Here is a 24,083-nt window from a genome sequence, read left to right on the forward strand (position 1 = left end):
ATTTTAGGGCTGTGAGGAATGGGACCCTCTTTTCTTTTTTCTTTCATCTTCTGTTTCCTTCCTTGCTTCCTTCCTTCCTCTTTCCTACCTTCTTTCCTTCCTTCTTTTTTGTACTAGAGATTGAAAAACATACACAATATGAGGTTTCCTCCTACATCAGAGCTCCTCAAACTTGGAGCATTTGAGAATCACCTGGGAGGCTGTGAAATACCCCCATGCCAAGAATCTTGGATCTAGGATACACAGAGAACTCATATAACAATAAAGAGACCAGTAATCTGAATAAAATATATGGAAATGATTTGAAGAGATATTTCTCTAAAGGAAGGTAAATGATCAATAAGCACATGAAGAAATGCCATTCATTATCTTAAGATGTCAAGATCATTAGTCATCATGGAAATGCAAATCAAAGCTACAGTGAGATACCACTTGGTTGCACTGGATTGATTATAAGAAAAAAGAACAATAAAAATAAGCTTGGCAAGGATGTAGAGGGACTGGAACCTTTGTCCCATGGCTGGTGGGATTATAAAATGGCACAGCCATTTTGGAAAACAGTCTGGCATTTCATAAAAGTTGAACATAGTTACCTTTCAACCAAACTGTTCTGCACTGAGAACTGAAAACACATTTCCATACAAAGACTTGTACACAGCAAGTCCAAAAAGTGGAACCAGTCCAAAGGTCCACTTACTGAAGGATGGCTAGACAAAAGATGGTATATCCCTTCAGTGGAATATCATTAGGAAATGAAAGCTAATGGAGCAGGATGCATGCTACAACATATTTGAACACTGAAAACATTACACTAACGGGAAGAAGACAGACAGGAAGACCACAGATTGTATGGTGATCAAGCCAACTAAATCAACTTTATGGGGTGAAACATAATCAGGATTTTTAAAAAAGTATTTATATATTGAGACAGGGTCTCACAGTGTAGCCCAGGCTGCTCCAGCCCTGGGCTCAGCAACCCTTCTGCCTCAGCCCCCGTGTCTGGGGGGACAGGTGCACAGGTGCACAGCCAGAGCATTTTCAGAGCTCCCCAGTGATCCCAGGTGTAGTGCAGGTGGCGAGCTGCTCACCTCCATGTGGGCAGAGCACACCTGGTGAAGGGTGAGGTGAATCTAGACTGATGTGGGCATTGATCGACAAAGGCGAGGACTGGCTATGAACACAGATTCATAGGTAAGTAGGCTGAAAGGATTTTCATTTTAGTTTTAGAAAGTTTATCTTTCTGTGTTCAAGTTTTTGCCTAAACATGGAGACTCGCTTTCATGCATTCTCATTCAGCCTTTAGCTCCAGTCCAGAGAGGCGGGGAGGTGAGGAAGTGACAGTTTTGAAAAACCAGGTCTGACAGCTGGACAGAGCTTGTAGGACTGGGCCGTGTAAACCCCAGTGCGGGGTCTCCTCCACCTTGGCTGCCCAGCCCTCTGGCTGCAGGAGGCTTTCACTCTCTGACTTCAGGGTGCCGATTTCCCCAGGCCACCGTGCAAGCTTGGCAGGGCTGCTGTGCCCTCTCACCCTCATCCTTTTTCTCTCTTGCTGTTTGTTTCACATCTCTAGTGTGTGTCCAGTCTGAGCAGCGCCTCAGGCCAGAATCTACAGGCCCAACTCAGTGAGGCCTCTTTACCCTCTCTTAAGAGGCAGAGAGAGTCCAGCCAAAACTCTGTTGAGGGCTGGGCCACCTTAATGTCAGAGGCTTTAGGTTAGGGCAGGGATGGGACAAGACTTCGGACCTGGGAAGGGGTCTCTTATCTGAATCCAACCCTCTCTAGTGCCAGAAGCACCTGTGAGTTCAAGATCAATGCCGCTTCAGCCCTACCAGCTGCCTCCCGGGGCCCTGTCCTTCAGGGCCACATGGAGTGGGGGTTAAGTCTTCAGGAATTCTGTAAGCTGTTTGTTAAACACAGCCATTATTAGAAACTTAAATAAACTTACAGTGTAATAGAATAAATTTGGAAAGCTGTCAAATGCTTGCAATTTATCACTCACAGTTACTGTACTGTTGTCTGTGCTCTTAAGTGTTTTTGTGCATGGTCTCCATCATGGGCGTGATATTTAGGGTGTGGCAGTGTACATGTCTTCCCAGCTCCGTGTTGAGCGACATCACACGGGTGCTCGGAGCTGGCTGTGATGAGCATGTTTGTGAAGCGGGAATTGCCAAGTGCTGCACGTCCAGACTTCCCCCTCGAATGCTGCTCACACATTTTCCGGCACACCATGTTTTCAATCAGTCACCACTGGGCAGAGAGGACAGAACAAAGCACCCCTGTCTCTCTCTTTCCTAACCAGTCCATGGCCCAGTGGGTCACACCTGTGGACCTCTGAGCCAAGTGGGCAACCACTGTCTAAAGGAAGGGTCTTGGTTGCAAAGACTCTGCCGGGGTAGCTACTTGGGAGGACCTCGCCGCAGGGTCCTTGTTCTGACCATACCCTGGCTTACCTTGACATCTGGTGTTTACTGCAGGCAGAGATTTTAGGGTTGGGCAGTGGGAGGCCAAGGGTGGCTCCTAGAGACAGATGGGCAGAGCGTCTGCTTTGGCACCATCCAGAGCATGGGCAGCCGTGGTCCGAGTAAGCACCACTGACCTGCGGGCGGCAGAGAGCCTGCCAGGTCAGCATGTGCTTGGCATCGGGAGGACAGGATCACAGCCAGCAGTGGCCACAATGAGGACAAAACCCCCATTGTGGACTCTTTGTCACCTACAAGGGATCAGTGGCTGCCATTGTTGTTGTTTTTTTTTTTTTTTTTTTGGATTTGGAGGTGGAAATATAAATAATAAAGTGCATGTGTCTATAAAGACAAGGCCAACACACACATGATTTCCCAGCCATCTACACTTTCTCAAGCCCCACAGGACCAGCAAGAGCAAGAACAGACCTGGAAGTTTGGTCTTCCAGTAGAAGATAACTGAGGATGCTTTTGTGGTAGAAAGCCCTCTGTTATCTGGGACACAGGTATCAGCCAGCAATCAGTGCCTTCTCATTGTGCAAGCAAGAAAGTCCATAAATCCATTCACCTTTCCAGAAAGCATTACGACATAAAGATGCATTTGGATACTCCCACCAGTCTAAAAACAGCACTTCTCATGACAGTTATCTGAAAGAAGCCCCAAGTGAGGAGCAACCAGGTCCACCATGCGTCCCTGCTCTGCCGTCGCCTCTGACTGTGAACTTGGGTGAATTGTTACAATGCTGGATGAATGATGGGACTATAACAGGTTGCAGAATTGGAAAACACTAAATCTTTGTTCCTAATGGCAAAACATGCTTCTTGCATTTTCATCAGAATGTGTGATCCATGCCATTTGAAATCAAATTCCAAACACAATGAGCCATTAGTGTAATAGCTCATTACTAACAGCGGTCTTATAAATAATACATTCTTATCATGTGCACACAGCTCGCTGTGAAGCCGGCGAAAGGTATTTCAGGCCATGGACGTGTCCCTGCGCCAGCGCGGCTGTGGATTAGCAGGACATCTCCATGTGAACCAAGATGGATGCCAATTTTCCCTGCCGGGACTGAGGCTGGCCGTCTCTTTCTGCACATATGGTAGATGGATCGGTTAATCAGCGTCTGCTGAGTCTTGGGCCTAAAATTACAGAGAAGCCAGACAACTGCGGCTACACAGCCTTTGTTCACCAGTGCAAACAAGACAAACAATCACTTGTTATTTGGGGAAAAAATTAAAATGTTTATTTTGGACTTTCATGAAAGTGTCAATGGCTTTACAAAACAGCTGTGTAAATCCGGCTTTTACAGCAAGTATCATTTTGGGGGGTTCCTGCGAAGAAAAGAATATGGAATATGGCAAAATTAAATATTAAAAATTCCTCTTGGATTTCAGGGCTAGGGAAAAAAAATAAAGAGCACCTCACATGTATGTTTCAAACAAACGCTTGAGAACAAATGGCTTTTTGCTGGAAGACCTATTGGAGAACAAGTTGTTTACTATCTAAATTCTTTTCTTTGTCATCTAAAAGATTAAGTATTCGTATGGCTTGATTTTCTATTTCAGGATATTAAAAACATTGGCTACTTGCTTTGGGCACTTATGGAAAGACGCTGTATCCCTCTGGTAGGGAAGTGGAGTTCATAATCATAATCTATGATTATGGAGTTTTACTGTCTGAATGGGATGGTCTCTCAAGAAATGAAGCCTGAGTACTTGAAGGGTGGGACACGGCACGGTTTCTGTAAGTGCAGTCAAAGTAAAAGATAACAGGAAACAGGGAGCTAGGTCTCTTGGAAACGGGGAGGGGACCAAGAACCTGAGGGGGTGGTGGAAGGGGAGGGGAAGGGGGACATAAAATGATTTCAGATGGTCATGTAAACGTGTCAGTGACCCACAAGCAATGTGATCTGTATATGGTGCAAACATGAGCTAAATAATAATAATGATGAAAATAGTAAAAGGGACCTAAAATTGGGGAGGGAGGGGAGCTGGGAGAGAAAGGGAAATACAAAGAATCAAGGTATGTTAGGTACGTGTACCCACTCCCTAAGATGGATGTAAACACCATGTACTACAAGCATGTACCAAGAAGAAAAAGCTTGCAGAATGAACAGTCAGAGGCTAATCAGCCAACCAGAATCTGCTTAAACCCCACTTAATAATCAGTAGGAATTTTGTGTGTGAAATGCAAAGGACTATACATTTTTTTCTCTTTTTAAATTTTAAATACTCTCCTTGCAAAGAAGATAGGACACACACAGTTATTGAAAGGGCTTAATAAGGAATTTCAGTCACAGTCATCTATCAATACAGAATGTGATAGAATTAAGATCTTTTGTTAATTTGTAATATTTTAGAACCAATAATAGGTCCAGATCACCTCCTTGTTTAGCTTCCCTCTCAGCTGTGGATGCCTCATCAGGGACCCCGGATCATGAGGTCATTGGAAGAGTGACCCCTGTGCATGGTGGCAGGGCGTGCACAGGAGGACGGGGTCTCTGGTGGGATAGAAAGAGAAAGACCCCAAGAGGCAGGTGACATTGGTCAGGGGGCCTTTGGTTCAGGACGAGGGCAAGTTAAGTTCCAATAGCTTCTCCTCAAGAACTCTCAGCATCCCAAAGGTCCTTGCCCACCTCTAGGGTGGCCCACAGGATCACCTGGATGTGTCTGAGGATGTTGCCCACGCCATGCCTGGTACTGTACACCAGCTCCTTCCTCCCAGGAGGCTGTGTGGCAGCACCATGGTCTGCTGCAGTAACCAAGCTCTTGGGTGTCCCAGGTGGAGGGCGTGGCTGTTGGCTTCATGAGCGTGTGCTCCAGAGTGAATCTGCCGCTGCTGCATGAGTGCTTTGACCTGGGGCCTTTCCACGGATTCTGTGTCCCACATCCCGATGATGTCCTGGAGCCACCCAAAGAACCCGGAATTGCAGGTATGGTGGTCAGCCCTAGACCCCTTGGAAAGTAAGTCCATGCCTATATACTCACTGCTGTTGGCCATGGGATGGAGCCAGAGAGAACATCTTCTGTCTTCGTCTCCAGGGTCCCTCAAGGACCAATTGCCAGGGTTAACCCACCTTATGCAGATGCTTGTGGGCCCAGATAGTGCAGAGAAGTGACCGGTGTGGCCAGACACAGTGGCCTTGCAACGGAGGCTCTTGCAATTCAGAGTGCTCACTGTCAGAGTAAATACAACTTACAGTGAGAGAATGCCACCATTTCAAGGTTTCGCACTCACATACATGTATACAAAGCCAAAATCTAACAGAGTGTTTAAATCAAGATTTTAAGGAGCTGGGGATGTAGATCAGTGGTAGAGCACATGCCCAGCATGCATAAGGACCAGTGTTCCATCCCCAGCACCACAAACAAAAACTTCGCAGCAGTAAGTGCTTCCTGTTTGTCTTTGATAAAATCTTTTTTTATATATAAAATCTTACAGTCTACTACAAAGAGTCATTTTTAACTTCCTTAGCTTGCTTATACCTGTGTGAAATAACAAAATCAATCATGAAATAGTGTCTGTGTTAGGATCCGCGGGTGAAAGGGGATGAGCGCTCATCACACGCAGAGTGTCTCCGCATCTCTGTTTGGGTTCTTTGGCAGACAGATGTGGGCAGGCAGGAGACCTTGGGTGTGTTTCTGTGCTTCTGTAAACCTGGGTGTCTTCATCTGTAACGTGGGGGTAAGGGTAATACCTTCCCCACAGGGCAGTCGTGAAGTTTCACCAGGACAAGGTGTGTAAAGTGCCTCATGCAGCATCTTGATGAATTAGTACTCAGTAACGGCTGAGTGTGTGGCAGAGCTGTTCTTTTCTTTTGATTGGTTGTTCACTTCCTAGAGTCTCTCCAGGGGAAAAGCTCTGTTTCCTCCTGGTTGAAAGATTATATCAAGATTGTGCAAAAATAGGAAGAGGAATACTGTGGTTGGTGGCAAAGGACCTGGCAATCTATACAAGAGCAGGTGGTGATTTGACCAACTGTGTCCCCCAAAGGGAAAGCCCAGCACAGGATGTAAGATTTGTCCAACTGTACACACCCATCTCATCATGGACTTGTGAAGCCATGGATGGACAGGTGTTTCCCTTACATGGACATCAATACCCTTCCTCATAGAAAGAACTGAGCTCATTGCTTTTCCACAGTGAAGGCCACTGGTCCCTGCTGCTCAGCGAAGACATCCCAGTAGTGTAATGAAGAAACTTTCACCTTGAGACAATCCTGAACCATGAGCTCCCCTGGCATTTTCTGAGCTTGTATTCTTCTCCAAAGCTGGCGCCAAATAATGTTATTTCTCAGTGTTCCCATGTGTAAAGTGCTATAAATATAGTATCCAACTCAAAGAAATTTTGAGCAGGTTATATATTAACATCACTTAGTTCAGAGCCACAGAGTAAATCCCCCCTGCCCCTCTTCTTAAAAACAAATTGAAAAGGTGCCGCCTCTTCCAGTGTGTTTCTGAGTGTTCACTACACCGAGTTAAACGGGAAATTCCTAGAAACTGTATGGGAAGCTGGGGAAAAAAATCAGTATTTAACAGAACGGTGGATTTAAAACCACACATTATCTAGCATGTCTAGCAAAAACCCATATGAACTCGAGGAGTTTTTCTTCTCTTTACCTTGTTCAGTATTTTTACTTAAAGTCAGCTTCTGTAGGACAGGGTGAAGGAAATAGGAAAATGTTTCTTTTTCACTTTAATTTTTATTTGGAACAAATGTAGGTATAATCTAGAATCCAGGCTGACATATTTTTCTTTATTCTTTTTTATTGCCACTCCCCACTTCTTTTAATTTGTGAAAATCAGCTTTATGGTCACTGACACAAAGATAATTCTTTATGAAATTTCCCTGGGAGTGAAAGTCTCAAGTTAATTGAAATTTCTCTAAAACATGAACTAAAAATTGCGTTTCAAGGGAGCTCATGTTGTTGTGCCTCATGTCTTGTATTTTTGTTTAGCACTTTTTCCATTTCAAGGGATTTTCACATATATAATCTCATTTTATCTTTGTAACTCGGGACAGGTGACGTTCTTTCCATTTTATCCTTGCCTCAGCTGATCCAAGGGTCAAACCTCATCAGGGCCTGACCCAGAACCCAGACCCATCTCTCTTCTCCTCTGTCTCATGCATGTCAGGCAGCCTGGTATTCTACTGCTGAACTCCTGCCCCTCCCATGGCCAGCTTTATCTTGGATCGCTTTAATCAAAACCTCCCATGATGGGTCTGCTGTCTGGATACATGGTCAGTTTGTTCACATTGGTCACTTAGTGAACACTCGTGTGTGTGTGTGTGTGTGTGTGTGTGTGTGTGTGTGTGTGTGTGTTAGATAACTTCTTCCTGCCAGAATCTTCACCAGTGTATCTGTGCAAGGGCTTACCCAGGGCCTGGAGGTTACTCTGCCAGTGTGAAAGACGAGCAGGAAGTGGCAGGAAGTTCACACTCTGGGAGCAGACTTTGCTTCCTCAGTCTGGCCCCTGCTTGCCTACTGGTCCTTTATCTGTCAATTCTCAAATAAATGATTGTACTTGAATCTGACTCAAGGGCTGCTTCTTAGGGAACCCAGATGAGCATTCTGCTGCTCTGGTCTTTACCTACCAGCCACAGAAGCACTTATTTTCTTTATACTACACAGATTGGAGTTAGGGTGTAGCTACCCCAGCTCCCTCGCCCCTCAGATGCTCAGGCTCTGAGATGGGTTTGAGTTCTAGTCACCCACAAAGGTGACAGGAATGGTAAGGTGTATTTTGTTGGGTGGCTTCCTTTCTCTGCTTCTCATTCTCCTCTTGGTGCTTCCTGGGATCCTCTCCCAGATAAATCACTTGTTCTCAAATCTTTGGCTCAAAGTCTATCTTTCTGTTCAGACTAACCTCAGCCCTTCCAAGCAGAATGATGTCAAGGTGTACTGTTGTTCAGCTGATACAGTAGCCCTGCTCCTCTAGTTCTTTACACACTTGGTGGTTAGCTTACTGTTTCAGTCTTACACATTTCCTTGGAATCTAAAAAGTTTAATTAATTTAATGTTTAAATTAAAAGTTTAATATATCTTAATGTACATTTAATTTTACCTGAATAATACAAGCCACTCATTTTGTATATGTAACATTACTCATTTATGTTTTGTTTTCTTTATGTACCAAACCTTGGGTCTGTGTTGCACTTAGTGGGAACGAATTCTAAGATCCAGATTTTGTCCCAGATATTGAAAAAATAGTAAAACTTTATTTTTTTATTGAGAGGAGAACTTTGTTTAGAAGTCACGAGTTCCTGGAACATTTGAAGAATTCATAGAGGAGCAGGACATATTAAAAAAAGGGGCTTTCTGCTTGTATGGGAGACTGTACTGAGGTACAAAACCCCTTAAATGTGGAGTCTCCAAAAATGTGCTGAGCCACATGAAGATGTTCCATATGCCTGGCAGTTAATGAATATTCTCCTCCAGTGACAATAAAATGGCTCAAAATAGTATGTTTTTCCAGTTGGCCCTACTGCCAGCCCTGAGTGGCGTTTGCAAATCAAGCTGTGTCTTTTGTTAGCTGCCTCATCACAATAAAGATTTTGGAATCAGAATTGAGCTGGCAATTTTCTTGATGATGCATAAGGCAAAATAGGGCACAGCCTGTGTTTCCGCAGCTGTACTGGCATCATCACGTTTAATAGTTAAAATGAAAAATAAAAACAAGCAAAAAAAAAAAAAGCCCCCACGGTTTTGTTCCTCATGTAGGCTGGTGTGTTGTGGGCAGCACAGATCTTTGTTTTAGAAGACCCCTGTGAAGTTCAGGCTTGTAAGTCTTATTATGCACCCGGAGCCCACCTTACAAAATCTCTACAGAACTTGATGTGCTCCTTGGCAAGGAGAAATTTAATTTTGTGTAACAGAATTGTGGGCTTTCAAAAAGGATAATTAGAATGTAGCCCTTATAGCCAAGCCATCCAGGAGAAGTATTGCTTATTGTACATTAAAAGGTCCTTCAACATTGTAATTTTTATAACATCTCCATTTAAAACAGCAATGCTGTCTTTATAATTATTTTTTAAAAAATCACTCCCACTGTCAGGAAATGTTGCTTTATGTCTTATTTAATTTTATTTCACTTACATATGCTTCTCACCTCCAGTTCTGTCCTGGGTCAGGCTAGGAAACATCTAGGTGTGCTACTATTATAAAACCACAGCTAAATTCAGCCTTGTATGTATTAAATACTCCCAAATCTTTTAGCCTCTCTCCTTACAGTTTGCTTCATATTCCTGATTCCTTCCTATTTCACTTTGTTCTTCCATTAACATGTATTCCAAATGTGAATGAATCAGTTGTCTGCAGAGCATAGCAGTGTTCCTACCAGTGCGTTTGAATTATGTATAGAGAACGTTAATCTTAACACTCAGTATGTTCTGTAATTACATGACTAACGATCCACTAGGATTCTGTATTCATTTGCTAGAGCTGCTGTGGCAAAGTGCTATGGACGAGGTGGCTTAAGTGACAGGAGTTTATTGTCTCACAGTTGTGGGGCCAGAAGTCTGAGATGCAAGTATCACAGGGTTGGTTTCTCCAGGCCTCTCCCCAGGCTAGCAGAGAGCCACCTTCTCCTTCCAGCTTCATCTGGCTTCCCCCTACCCATCCCTGGCCAAATGCCCTCTCCTTCAGTAGGAGGATATTAGACATACTGGATCGGGGCCCACCCTGGTGACCTCATTTTAACCTAACTACCTTTTTAGCACCCTTATCGCCAAATAGTCACAATCAGAAGTCCCATGAGTTAAAATTCAACATATGAATTTTGGGGTTTGGGTGGTATCTTAATTACTTTTCTCATTACTGAGACAAAATACCTGACACCCAAAGTTAATTAAAGGAGGAAAGGTTTATTTTGATTCACTGTTTGTAGAGGTTTCAGTCCAGAATTAACTGGCTCCAAGGCAGGATGGCATCACAGAGGAGAAACAGTTCACGGTGGGCAGAAGGCAGCAAAGTAGAGAAGTAGCCAAGAAGCAGCAAGCCAGGGCAATAGGCCTCTTTCTGTCCCTTTTCTTTTATGCAGTCTACACACCCTCAGGGTAGGTAGCACTCACACACAGAATGGGCTTTCCCATTCTACACACCCAGAACTGTGCCAAACCAAGTCAATGGACTAATTTAGTAACATACCATTGGGGCTAGGGATTTAGCTCAGTGGCACAGTGCCTGCCTGGCAAGCGCAAGGTCATGAGTTCGATTCCTGGTATCAGAAAAAAACCAAAAAAAAAAAAAAATAATAATCACACACCGTTAATCCCAGTATTACACCTTTAATCCTAGTATCACACACCTATGGAAAGATCCAGCCACCTCTGCAAAGCATACCCCCCCATGACCACATGAGGTTTTGGGGGCATATCTAGACTTAAGCCATAACAGGCGGGCAGAAACACATTTCAGTCCATGTGTGTGAGAGGCTTTATGTGTCAACCTTCTTCTTTCCAGTTCCTGTAAGGGTTGTGGTGTATTGTATGTTCCAGATAGGGGCTGCTTAATATTCACTTCCTTCTATACAGCTTTTTCTCCTGCCTGGCTAGATGGAAGGGGCACCCATCCAGCCCTCTGTCCCCATAGTGGCCCCCTCCTCCCCTGTTTCTCCCTGCATGGGCTTCAGATCTCCTTAGAGAGGAGTTGTGCCGCTTGGGCTTCCGTCTCCTGGCCACCCCCATTTCCCAGGAGGCTGGGGTGAATTCTGGGTCCCTTTCTATATCACACTGAGTGGCCTCCAGGTGCCATTTTTTTCATTGTGATTTGGTCTTTAACCTCTGATTCTCCCTCCTCTCCCGGGGCCCAGTAACATTGTTCTTTGGTGCTGCATGGCCAAGGCTGCAAGGCTGTGACAATGCAGATAGTGGCGGCAAATTCTTCTTTATTTAATGACACAAAGCCCCATATACCAACTTACACTTGGTACAATTTGAAATTTTTTTTAAACCACTGTGTTTAGCATATGAAGGTAACAAACTTGCCTTCTTCCAAAGCTTTGCTACTCTCACCAACTTTGGTTTTCTAGAATGAATTGTGTGTGTTTCAGGGCTTTTAGCTAGGGATGTTGGTAAAACAAGTAGAGAATTCCAGACCAATTCCAAACGGAGTTGGGTGTCTTTAAGGCCAACACCTAGACTCCTGCAGAGGTTCTCAGGCCAAGTCCTCAGTCTTGAAACCCCACGAGGAAGAAGGTGAGCCACACCTCTAACCCAGAGCGGGCAGCCGGGCCCTGCATGGAAGCCCTGCAGGTGGGCCTTTTGCTTATTTAACAAAACCGGCTGCTGATTTCTCATCTTCATTCCCATGCTGCTTTCTAAGCCCTTTCCAGTGTCTTCAAAAACAACAGCAGCAACAAATGGCACCCACTTCAGAATCTATTATTTTGCAGAGAGCCAGATGACAGGGATGTGCATTCCGACTTTCCTCTCCAGCACCGGAGCAACCGAGATGTGACTCAGCCTTGCTCCCTGGCGGTGGGATCCATTATACAATGGTGCAGATACAAATGCATTTTGATATAGGGCCTGGAGGTCTTTGAAAGAAAAGTGGCTTTATTTATATTTGTTATGATCATTATGTGCTGGGATTATTTTCTCAGTGGGTGATGTCTCTTTTGCCCATATTTATGAAGCAGGGGAGAAGGCATTTAATGAATTTCAAGAGTGTATTTGACTGTAAAACACATCTCAGTATATTCAGATGTAAATAACCCTTTTATTTGTTCTCTCTGGTGACCTTTCTTCTTTTGGGGTAGATCACAGTTTGTTGTTGTTTTCCATTTCCAAATGGAAGGCTGAATGATAATAATGAGAGATTATGCAGAAAAATCCATGTTTAAAATAATGTTGATATGCCACTTGTATTGTAGGATAATTATAGTAATTTGGCTATTACACTATATGGAGGCAGGAGTTGGTTGCTAGAAAACACCGTGGTAGGGGTGATTCGAGGGATTTTCATCCCAATTGGCTGTTTGATCCTGCTGACTTTTCTCTTGAAAATCAATTGCTTGACAGGTATACTCTGAATTCCCCCTTGATTATACTGGCTGTCAGGGCTGCCCCCGTAGCACGGGGTCACTCTGAGTTCTGTCCATTTACAAAGGGTTTTTTGATGATTTAAAATATCATGGTCCAAATTTGATCTGAGCAAAGCAACTAAGGAAGCAGTTACTAAAAATCACAGTCTTTGCACATGGCAGGCAATAAACAAAGGAAAATGTATTAATTCTGATGCCCAACTTGAAGCCAGTGATTTTGCTTCTGGGCTGCAAGCCGCCTCCCCACGGCCTTTTGCCTGTGCTTATAGCATCCTGAGAGGTGGCCCAGCCCAGGCCTCTTTACATACTGTGACAGCATCTCAGCACTTTCCCATTTTCTCTCAAGGTTGTGCCTAGACTCAGGTCTTTTTGAATCCAGGTTAGGCAATTTGACTTTTCTTCAGGAGCATCACTTAATATATGAAGATAGAAAATGTGATTAGCATTGCTGCGGATGTAGCTCAGTGGTAGAATGTGTGTTTAGTATGTGTGTGGTCCTGGGTTCAATCCCCAGGATTAACAAAAATTATCAGTGTACAGGTATGGATAGGCATACTACGTGTATGTGTGTATCCAACTCCATATGGAAAAATATTCCATCTTTTTTTATTGAGTACTGATTTAAATCTACATGAAATATGTTAAGCTGGGCATGGTGGTGATACCTGTAATCCCAGCACTTGGGAGGCTGAGGCAGGAGTATTGCCATGAGTTTGAGGCCAGCCTGGGCTACATACCGAGTTCAAGGCCAGCCTGAGTTGCATAGGGAGACCTTGTTTCAAGAAAACAAATATGTGAACTACGTTGGAGTAAAGAGAAAAGTAAGCAAATCACAAAACTAATTACATGAAAAAAATATTATTCATAAGTGGGGGAAAACATTCAGCTTCTCTGAAACCAAATTGCATAGTAAAACCCAAGATCTTTCTCTCCCTCTCTTAGTCTACTAACTTACAGATCTGTATTGCAATCAGAGTACTTAGTTCTGGGCTCCACAGAAGCATAAGAGGAGCAGGATCTGATGGTTCTGTAGATGACTGATAGACACAGAGCTTAGTTGTGATTATAAGAACCCATTAAATGTTCGAAGTTTGCAGCCTCCACCGCAGCAAGTCTGAGGAAGAATCCCAGTAGTGTAAAAAGGTATATGTACAAGAATCTTCTGTAAGCTTACTACTAATACTGGAAACAAACAAAACATCCAAATAAGCAAGCACATTTAGAAATCTAAATCTTCCCACCAGAGGGAGATGCCTCTGTTTATGATCATCCTCTGGGCAGATAAGGAGCAGCCTTTGAAGGTTATGCAGGAGAAGGGGAAATGGCTGGACATGAAAAAGAAACAACAAAAATTAATTGAGGTATGATGAGTGAGAAACACTTTCTGTGAAGAGCATAAAGAGGTAAGGCATCAAAATGACGAGGGTGACCAGTCTCAGAGGGGGCTCCAGGGCAAGGCTTTTATTTTCTATTTTTAAAAATATGGAAACAATTTTAAATTTACAAAAAAACTGACAGGTCCTTTTTTTGAGGGTAAGTTAACAACACGACACTGGGATACCTCTGAACACTTTGGTGACCGATTCCTACAAAGAGGGACTGTCTCGTCTACAACCTCAAAGTTTCTCGCAATCAGAAAATTAACACAGATGAGTTATTGCCACCTACACCACAGGCCATTTTCATGTTTCCTTGTTTGTCCCCACGATGTCCTTCTTATGCTGTCCATTTTTATAATTTCTTTGAAGTTTTTTTGTTCCTTGTATTTTTTTTTTTTTTTTTTTTTAGACATGGTCTCACTACATAGTTCAGGCTGGCCTTGAACTCATATGTTGCTCAGGCTGGCCTTGAACTTTCAGTAATCCTCCTGCCTCAGCTTCCCAAGTGCTGGGATTACAGGTGTGCCACCACATCTGGCTTGTTCTTTGTATTCTAATTGCTTAATTCATTTTCACTTTTTTTTTGTTTTAAAATAAAAACATTTCTTGGGAAGAAAAACTTTTCCTCAACCAATTTAGATTGGGCACATCTTGTTAGGTTTATTCCTAGGCATTTTATTTTTATTTTTATTTATTTATTTTTTGTACTGGGAATTGAACTCAGGACCTTGTGCTTGCCAGGCAGGCACTTGTGCCACTGAGCTATATCCCCAGCCCCTCCTACACATTTTATATTTTTACACTATTGTAAGTATCTTTTAAAAATCTTCATTTTAAAATTGTTGCTGCTATGTAGAAATGCAATGGGCTTTTCGTATATTAACCTTATATCCAACAACCTCTATATACTGACTTAAGATTTATCAGTAGATTCTTATGTATTTTCTCTGAATAATGTAATTTTTTTAATCTTTTAGTTTACAATTAATATCTTTATTTTTTCATGTACTGGCTAATAGCTTAAGTAGACATGGAACCAGGAAGTATTATTTGTTGTTCTCATGGTAAATGAAAAGCTTGCCAACATTTCACCAAAGGTGACTTTGTAAATAACTACTTATCATTTCTATATTTCTGGTTAGCCAAGAATTGTTTTTTAAAGTCAGGAATTCTTTTTTTTAACTTGGTTTTTTATTTCAGTAGTAAGGATTGAACCCAGGGCTTTCGCACTACTACACATCTCCAAACCTTTTAAGAATTTTTTTAAAAATTGTGAGAGAGACTCACTGTATTGCTAAGTTTCCCAAGCTGAGCTTGGATTTGTTGATCCTCTGGCGTCAGCCTCCCAGAGTGCTGGAATTATGGTGTGTACCACCGTATCTGGCTTTGAACAGAATTTTAGAAAGTATTCTTTTTCTGTATTTTACTGAAATGATCATGTAATTCTGCTCCATTATTCTGTTAATGAGATAATCACTTTATTTGACTGTTATGTGTCACCGTGAATGGGACTTGCTGTCTTACTAAGGGAAGCAGGGCTGCAGAGAAGGAAAATATCAAGGATACTTTCAGAATCTGGGTGGATGCCAGAACCATGTCATGAGATGAGATTAATAAGAGTAAATGGGTTATGTCTTGGTTGTTGGTTTTGTCTGCTTTGTTTTGCTTTTTTGACACAGGTCTCATTATGTAGTTTAGGTTAATCTTGAATTTATTTATGTAGCCCAACCTGGTTTGGAATTTGTGGCGATCTTCCTGCCTCAGCCTCTTGAGTGCTGGGATTACGGCATGCACCACCACACCCAGCGATAGCTGTGATTTCTGACTCGCACAGGTTGAAGTTGGCCTTCCTAGCAGGCACCTGGAAGAACACACTGGATGCAGTCCCCCGCAGGTGCCTGCTGAGGTACACTGAAAACCCACTGCCCAAAGATGTGCTAGTGCTGATCTCTGGAACTCGGAAGTGTTCCCTTCTGTTTACAGCAGGTCTTTGCAGGTGTGGCCAAGGGGTCTGCGATGAGATGATGCTGGGGTACTGGGGGTCCCTAACACAACTGCACTGTCCTCAAGAGTGAGAAGAGGGGTGGCAGTGTGATCCTGGAAGCAGAGCATGGAGTGCTGCAAACAATTCCATTTGGCAGAATTTTGCCTGTGTTCACGAACTCCTCATCAAAGAATGAACACAGCCACAGCCATCTTTCCCAGAATTATGGAGAGAATTAAAAGTCCATGCACCAAGTCTGAAAATGATTTTTATTTCTGGAGTGAATTAGGAAGTGAAGTTTATTTTTTTCTCTTACGGATAGCCAACACCACTGCTTGTGTAGTTTATTCCTTCCCACTGATTTTAAATGCCTCCATTAACACATATCAACATTTCGTGATGAACCGGCTATATTTTGGAGTTTTATATTTTGTTCTGTTCTTGCCTTGACAACCCAGTTTTTCACCATGGCTTTATAATTTTTAATATTTAGTACAAAATTTGGCCTATTCTCTTTTCTTCTTTCTTAAAATTTTGTTTAGTGTTTTTCCACATGTACTCTTTTAGGATCAGGTTATTTTATAAAAGAAAAATATTGTTGAATATTTAATGGGTATTTAAACTATGTTAACTATAAAAGATTATATATTATTATTTATCCCCTAAACCCTTCAAAATATATTATTTTGCATTTCCTTCAAAATGTTATTAATTTGTATGACTTATTCCTAAATATTTCAGAATGCATGTTTTCTATTAAATAAGGAGCAAAGAAGATCCAAACACTAGTGGAACATAAGGGCTATATAATCCAGGTGCTCCTTAAGGATAACAGTGCAGAATTATGAATGCAGTATCAGCTATTGAGTCTTGGGAGGAGCCTGTGCTAGAACCTCTGGCTTCATTAGCTTCAGAGTAACCCCACTTCAGATAAGCAGCCTCACTTGTGGGGAAAAGGCTGGGAAATTGTGCCTCTATTCCTGCTAGAATCAGCTGTGAGTCTGGGACTTCTGAGCTATGTAGGCGGCCCAAGTCATCAAATGACAGTTCATGGTGCAGCCTCAGGCATGTTTTCGATTATTATACGTTACAGAAAAGCACAGCCTGGACTTTTCCCTGGGATAGCGTGTCACATCCAAAGATCTCAGGGCACCTTACAAGCATTAACTAATTAAACCTCCCAAACCCAAGGGGCGTCAGAGAGGTACAGCATCACCTCGCACAGTTCTGAAATGCAGCCACCTCTGGGGACGGGTGGCAGCTGCCTAATATAAACCATAACACCTCACGACAGTTTAGCCCAGGCAATTAGCCCTTGTTGTTGGTAATTGTCCTGTGACCTCAGACTGCCAAGCAGTTAAGTCACCGGGATTATTAGTTCATTGCAAATCTAATCCACCCATTAAGGGTTTTTATTCTTTAGTGATTTCACCCTAATCATAAAAGAAATATACGTGCAGTGTAGGTCTGCTTTTCTTTCAGTTGGGCTTTTTGTAGTTCTTCAAAGTTAAAACTGAAAATAGGGAGAAAGTATCTTTCTTAAAACAAAGTGCAATTTAAAAGTAATATACCAATATGTGTGGTTTTTTTCATTCAGAAGTTTGCTACTGAGCAAAACTGATGGTGAAAGTCAGAATAGGTATGCTGACTGGGCAAGGGGAGGTGGGAAGGTTCTGGGTGCTGTCATTTTGTGTATTCTCTGAGGTAGCCAGGTGTAGCAACTTGCCGAGCTGTGCACACTTCCCTATGTGTTCCCTGTCAGCAGCAAAGTAGATTAACCTAGACAAGCGTGCTGCTCTTAGCATCACAGACATGTTAGAAACCCACGGAGGCTCTCTGGGAGATTTTGCAGGGCACAGGCATATTCAGGAGCTTGAGATGAGGGGCCTTTATTTTCCCCCAAGCCTCTCTCTTCAGGAGAGGACTCAAGTCCTCTCAGCCATTTTCCTGACATGCCTCACGCTAGGATAAAATTCTCTCTCTGCACTGCAGCTTTGTGTGCCTCTCTGACAGTGCCCTGTTGTGCCTCCCTGTGCATCTCATTTTTCTCTTAGAATTTTGTTCTCTTCCATTCATCTACATCTTTTTTGAGAGGAGCCAGAAAGCATTCTCCATTGGATAATTTGGCTTGAGAGGTGATTACAGGGCTGTCACTGCAGCGGGCACTGGAAGATCAAGGCAGGCAGGTGGGGAGGAAGGAGTGAGGCCTGGGTTGCCTCTGGCCGGTGTGTCCGATGGGTGATTAAACCGTGCTGGCTGTGGGAATCCAGGGTTCCTCCCGTGTGTGGGCAGACAATCCTGGGTTTCTCTGCACAAAAGTCCACAGGCTGAGAGCCAGTGTCAAGAGGGGCAGGCAGGCATCCTGCAGTAATCAGTGGTGGCCTTTCCCATACCGCCCTCTTAAACCATAGAAATAGAAAAGAAAGAAGCAGAGAGAAGGTGGGGAAGGGGAGGGTGAATGAGACAGAGACAGACACAGAGTGGGTACAGAAGAGGAGGTAGAAAGTGCTTTTCAGAGAAAATGGCAATATTTTTTCCACTACGATTTTTAGTACAGATTAAACACATGAAGACCACCCTGATTATTGACTTTCTAGAATATACCAAACAATGCTCAGCTCCAGTACTTGCTTAGAAAACAAAAAAGTGAACCTTATGGCTGCTGGCCACTGTAGCTCCACACTAAGGGAAAGCAGCCCTTGTGCGAGTCCTTGGCCTTTGTGGCACCCACCGAGCTGACTGCGGTCCTTAGCCTCTGTCTTAAGATCATTCCAAAGCCTGCTGTACAGGAAGGCAGTAATTAGGGTTGGTGAACCTCGATGGGGGCTGCCCTCAAAGGGCTCCACTGTCCAGCGATGGCCAGGGGCCCAGTGTCAGAGCTGGGATGGCCTGGACTGCAGAGACCAGCTCTTGTCCCCTCCAGGTACCACCCCAGACCTAAGTCTTCAGACTCGCTATAGTTTAGAAACCCAAGACGGTGCTGTGCCGTCTTGGTCGTCTGCCCTGTCTTCCCCTCACTTCTCTCTCACAGATGCTGAGCTCAGGACAGACAGCCAGGTTTCCCAGAGGATAGCCGAGGAGCCCCTGGGACCAGTCTCTCCAGAGGCCATGGGGAGCGCCCAGGTGAGCAGCGTGTCCCATGTCTGGTGTGGGGATGGGGCTGGGGCTGCTTGTGACACGGGGATGCTGCTGATCTGGGGTTGTTCCTGAGATGGTCCAGCACCTGGTGCAAGAGAGGCCACCTAATGTAACATCTGGTGAGTGAGGGACCTTGACAGAAGTGGGGTCCGTGGATGCTCTGACCCTCCACCTGCTCCACCTCTCCCCCATAGACGCTCACTTGAAGCTCAAGTGGAAACCCAGACTCTGTGAAGAGACCTCACACCTGTGCCTATTCAGAGGTGGCAGCCTATGGTCCTGCACCAAGTGCGTCTTGTGCATGACAGGACTCCCAGCCACAGCTGTCACCAGCAGCTGGCTTTGCGGACATGGCCTGGCCTGAGGGAGCCCCCTTCCTGCTCCTGTTGCCAGCATGGAGCTAATAGGGCACAGTATCTGCTACCCTGACCACGGGGGACCCCACCAGCAGTGTCTAGAGCCAGCTGTGGGGTGGACAAGAGAGAATTTGGTGAGGGGCCCCAAAATCCAGCCATCATTCTGTCCCAGCCAACCTTGTGACAATGCATGGTTTCACAGTAACATAAAACACCCCATTCTCACTCTGTGTCCTCACATATTCCTGCGGGGCTTCAGTGTATGTCCCCTTGTGTCCCTGGTAACAAGGCCACATGTGTCCCCTCCTTTACAGCTGACCTCCCTGAAGAGGTGGGACAGGAAACTGGACTCACACCTGGGGTGATGTGGTCAGCCTGTGCAACATTAGATCTGGGATGCGTCTCCCTCTAGCGTGGCACCCTCCCAAGCTGTTCAGCTGGCCAGAACCTGCCCCCCAAGCCCAGGCCATGCCTGGGGGCAGGCTGAGCGCCATTGCTTCCTGCCTCCAGCCCCTCCCACCTTTTCCTCCCTCTGCCAGTCAACTTGAGCAGAAGGAAGTTCAAGGAAGAGGGAAGGGAGGAGCGAGGACCTGCACCTCAGCCCCAGGTCACCTGATTGTCCCCCCCTTCTCATGTTGTGTCTAAGGAGAAGTACATGCTGGCCCCCTACATCACGAAAGACTTGGCCCACAGCTGGCTGGGCATCGTTGCACGTGCAGATCTATTTTGTACGTGGAGACCGGGTGACACAGCCTCAGTGCTGTGCTATGGGCCGAGTGTTCCCCATGGCCAGGACACAGCTGGCACCTGCAGGAGTTGCGGCCTGATGGGAAGGGAGGGGTCCCTACTGAAGTTAGGGAGGAAGTACGACATGGAGGTGTAGGGGACCGAGGGAAATGGAACTGGTGCACAATTTGAAGACAAAAGCGCCGGGAGCTAAGATGGAGTTAGAGACTGGGTTTACACTCCTGACTCAGACAACTAGAAAGTTGCTAAAATTTATGAAACACAGCCATTTTCCCTCCTGTCACTATAACAAAGGACAAGGATGCCCCAGAGATGGGAAACAAGCCAAGTGTACTCATGGTCACTCTGGCTTCCTGCCTTGAGGAGTTTCCAAGCATTGTGCAGGACAGGAGAGGGAGGCTGACTTTCTGAATGGAAGAGACTGATTGATCTATGAGTCCATGGAGATTGAAGCACTACAGCTTGAAGGACAGAGTAGTAGAGAGGCAAGAGAGATGTCATTGGTTCAAGGGGGCCACTTTTGAGTGTTCAGCTGAGGACTGATCAGAGCATGCATCTGGGAAGCTCCACAGTCAGACTGAGTGAAGACCCTACCAAAAGAACTGAGTTAACAGTACCCAGTGCTCAGGCAAGGCTGGGAGTATAGCCTGTCCCCACCATACCCAGACTGGCAAACTGTACAACTCCCACGGCTCTGGGAAGAGTCTTGCCTCCATAGTGAGGAATCATTAGCTCTGAGAAAGCACCATTCCTTTCCTGTCTAATCTTCAGAGCAGGAACCAGAAGGATGGAGTCATTTCCACATAGTTCAACAGAGTCCCAAAATCCAAGAGTATTTGTAGGAATACAAAGTTATCCTGTCCTCAACTAGGTAAGGTTCCCAATATTTGTAATCTGACAAAAAATTATGTGCTCAAAAAATGGGAATATATGATACAGAAGGTAGAGATAAGTCTGTCAACTGAAACGAATCAAAATCTGAAACAGATGTTAGAATTAGTTGGTATGAACATTGAAACAGTTCATTGTAACTCTATTTCATATATTCCAAAGGTTAAACAGATACATAAAAATATAAAAATGCCCCAAATCAGACTATAATATATAACTACAATGTATAAACTGAAAAACACCTTGGAAGGATTAATAACAGATTGGGCATCACAAAGAACAGAGTAGTGAACTTGAAACACAGAGAACTGGTCTATCAATAATAATGCAACAACTTCAAGGATCTAGCAAGCTCAAGGTCCTGAGTTTGATTCCTGGTACCAAAAATAAATAAATTAATAGTTTGTTAATATGGTGAATTAAATTGATTCATTTTCTTCTGTTTGAGCAACTTTGCATTCCCAGAAGAAACTCCACTTAATTATGAAGTGTGCAGTCTATGTAGAAGAAGAGAAAGGTTGGGGCAAAAAAAGATATTTGAAGAAACAGTGACAAAAAAATTTCCCAAATTTGATGCAAAAAAGAAAAGCTAACCAAGAGATATAAGAAGCTCAACAAACACCCAGCATGAGAAGTGTGCATAAAACTATGCTAAAGCTGTGAGCATAGAGTGGGGAACCAGTGAGAAAGAGAAGATGTGAAAAGCAGCATGGAGTGGCCAGCATGGAGGGGTAGGTTGGGGACAAAGTGCACATAGGACATTTACCAAGCTAGACCATGTTGTAGGCTGTAGAACATCTTGAAGAGTTTAAAAAGACTCAAGTCATCTAACCCTTGGTGTCTCGAAAGACATTGCAAGATATACAGCTGCAGATCCCTGTGCCTCATGAACATTGATGGAAAAACTCCAATAAAAATTTTATCAAACTGAGTCAATGTATACAATTTAGAAGGATCATACATCATAATTAAGTGGGCTATCTTCTGGGAATGCAAAGTTGCTTAAACAGAAGACAATGAATCAATTTAATTCACCATATTAACAAACTACTTATATATTTTTGGTACCAGGAATCGAACTCAGGACCTTGAGCTTGCTAGGCAGGTGTTTGTGCCACTGAGCTATATCCCTGGCTGTATTAGCAAACTAAGGAAAGCCCATACATACATTCTCCACATAAGTGCACAAAAGGGTATTTGAAAATTCAACATCCAGTCCTCATAAAAACTTCAGAAAACTAGGTCTAGGTGAGACCTTAATTTGATAGAGGTTATTTTTAAGGAACTTACAGTTAGCTTCACACTTAATGGTGAAAGACTAAGTGCTTTCCCTGTAAAGTCAGGAGCAAAATGAGAGTGTCTACTCTCCCCACTTCAATTCAAAATTGAACAGATAGACTAAGCCAGTGCAAAAGACATTAAAAGAAATAAAAGGCATTGGATTGGAAAGGAAGAATTAAAACAGCCTTGTATTCACAGACAGCATGACTATCTGTGCTATTAATACTCATATATATTTCACAAGTTTGTGACATACATACAAAATTAATATGCAAAACTCAGTTGTATCTCAGTTGTGTAATAGGAATGAACAGTCAGAAACTGAGAGAAGTATCACTTAAAGCAATACAAATAAATGAAATATTTAGAAATGAACCTTACAAAAGATCTTCAAGACCTGCACACTGACCTGCACACTGAAAATTACAAAACATTTGTGAGAGAAATTAAAGAAGAAATAAAATAAATGGCAAGAGAACTTATGCTTAAACATTGGAAGACTAGATATTTTCAAGAAGTCGATTCCCCAAATTTATCTTTAGATTCTATAAAATCTCAATCATAGTTTCAGCAGGAATGATTATGGAAATTAAAAATAATTGTTTCCAAAGCTCCTATGGAAATAGAAAGGACCCATAATATGCCAGAACAACTTTGAAAACAGGCAAAGTGTGAGATTATAACTAACTGATTTCAAGACTTATTCTAAAGTCTATTCTTGTAATTAAGACAGTGCAGAATTAGTGTCAAGATCAACAACTAGATGAGTGGAATAGGATAAAAAATTCCCTTATAGACAATTGATATTTGGCAATAGTAGGTGATACTGCAGAAAAGAACAGATAGTCTTTTTAATAAATGGAGCTAAATCAATTGCATATCAATATGGAAAAATTTTACATCTCAATCCATGGCTCACTAGATGCAGAAGTGAACTACAAATGGATCATAGGCCTAAAATGTGAACTCCAAATCTATCCAAGGAGAAAACATTTGTGACATAGGGTTAGGTAAAGATTTCTTATATACAACATAGAAAGCACAGTCAATAAAAGAATAAATGCTAAATGTAAGACATCATCAGGCTTTAAGACTTTTTGAGCAGTATTTTTAGGAATATGAGAGACAAACCTCAGACTGGGAAAAAATATTTTCAATCATATATCTGACAATGGACTTATTTCCATAATATTTTTAGAAGCTGTCAAAACATGGTAATACAAAATAAAATAAATACCCTAAGAAAAACAGACAAAAACTGGAACAGACCCTTCCCAAATGAAGACATGCTATGTGAATTGACACCCACATCCGTAGTCATTAGGGAAATGCAGGTTAAACCCACAGGGAGACCCAGCTACACTCCTGCAGGAGAGATCGCCACCAAGATCCAGCGGAGGCTGTGTGGTGAGTCCCCACCTTGGAGCTGCACTCAGCAACAAGAAGGAATAAGCCACTGCTACTGCAGCAGCATAGGTGGTTTTCAAAATAAACGTGCTGAGAACCGTGGAAGGACGGTCTTCCTCCCCTGCCAGTGGCTCAAACCATATGGCTTCTGTTATATACAATCCCAGAAAACACTAGCAAATCCACAGTGACGAAGAACAGATCAGGATTTGCCTGTTCTCAGCAAGGTCTCGAGCAGTGGGGGCAGTGAGGCATGTGCCCTTTATTCTGATGGGGGTGATATTTTTACAGGTGCCTGTGAAATCAAAGGGTACATTTTAAGTATATGCAGTTTACTATGTGTTGGTTATAACTCAGTGAAGCTGGATTTATTTATTTATTTTTAATTTATATT

General features: G+C 43.3%; 1 protein-coding gene across 4 annotated transcripts in view; it reads left to right on the top strand.

The window, feature by feature from the left end:
* Cfap61 (cilia and flagella associated protein 61) overlaps nucleotides 1-24,083 on the top strand; it is a 217,993-nt gene that overhangs the window by 31,971 nt on the left and 161,939 nt on the right. For all 4 annotated transcript variants that reach the window (XM_013512185.1, XM_013512187.1, XM_013512188.1 and 1 more), the window contains 2 exons: nucleotides 5,245-5,395; nucleotides 18,901-18,992. In XM_013512185.1, the coding sequence (XP_013367639.1) occupies nucleotides 5,245-5,395; nucleotides 18,901-18,992 (243 nt within the window). The remainder of the gene's footprint in view (nucleotides 1-5,244; nucleotides 5,396-18,900; nucleotides 18,993-24,083) is intronic.

The sequence above is a fragment of the Chinchilla lanigera genome, unplaced genomic scaffold, assembly GCF_000276665.1.
Source record: "Chinchilla lanigera isolate Chin_1 unplaced genomic scaffold, ChiLan1.0 scaffold00014, whole genome shotgun sequence".
Lineage (NCBI taxonomy): Eukaryota > Metazoa > Chordata > Mammalia > Rodentia > Chinchillidae > Chinchilla > Chinchilla lanigera.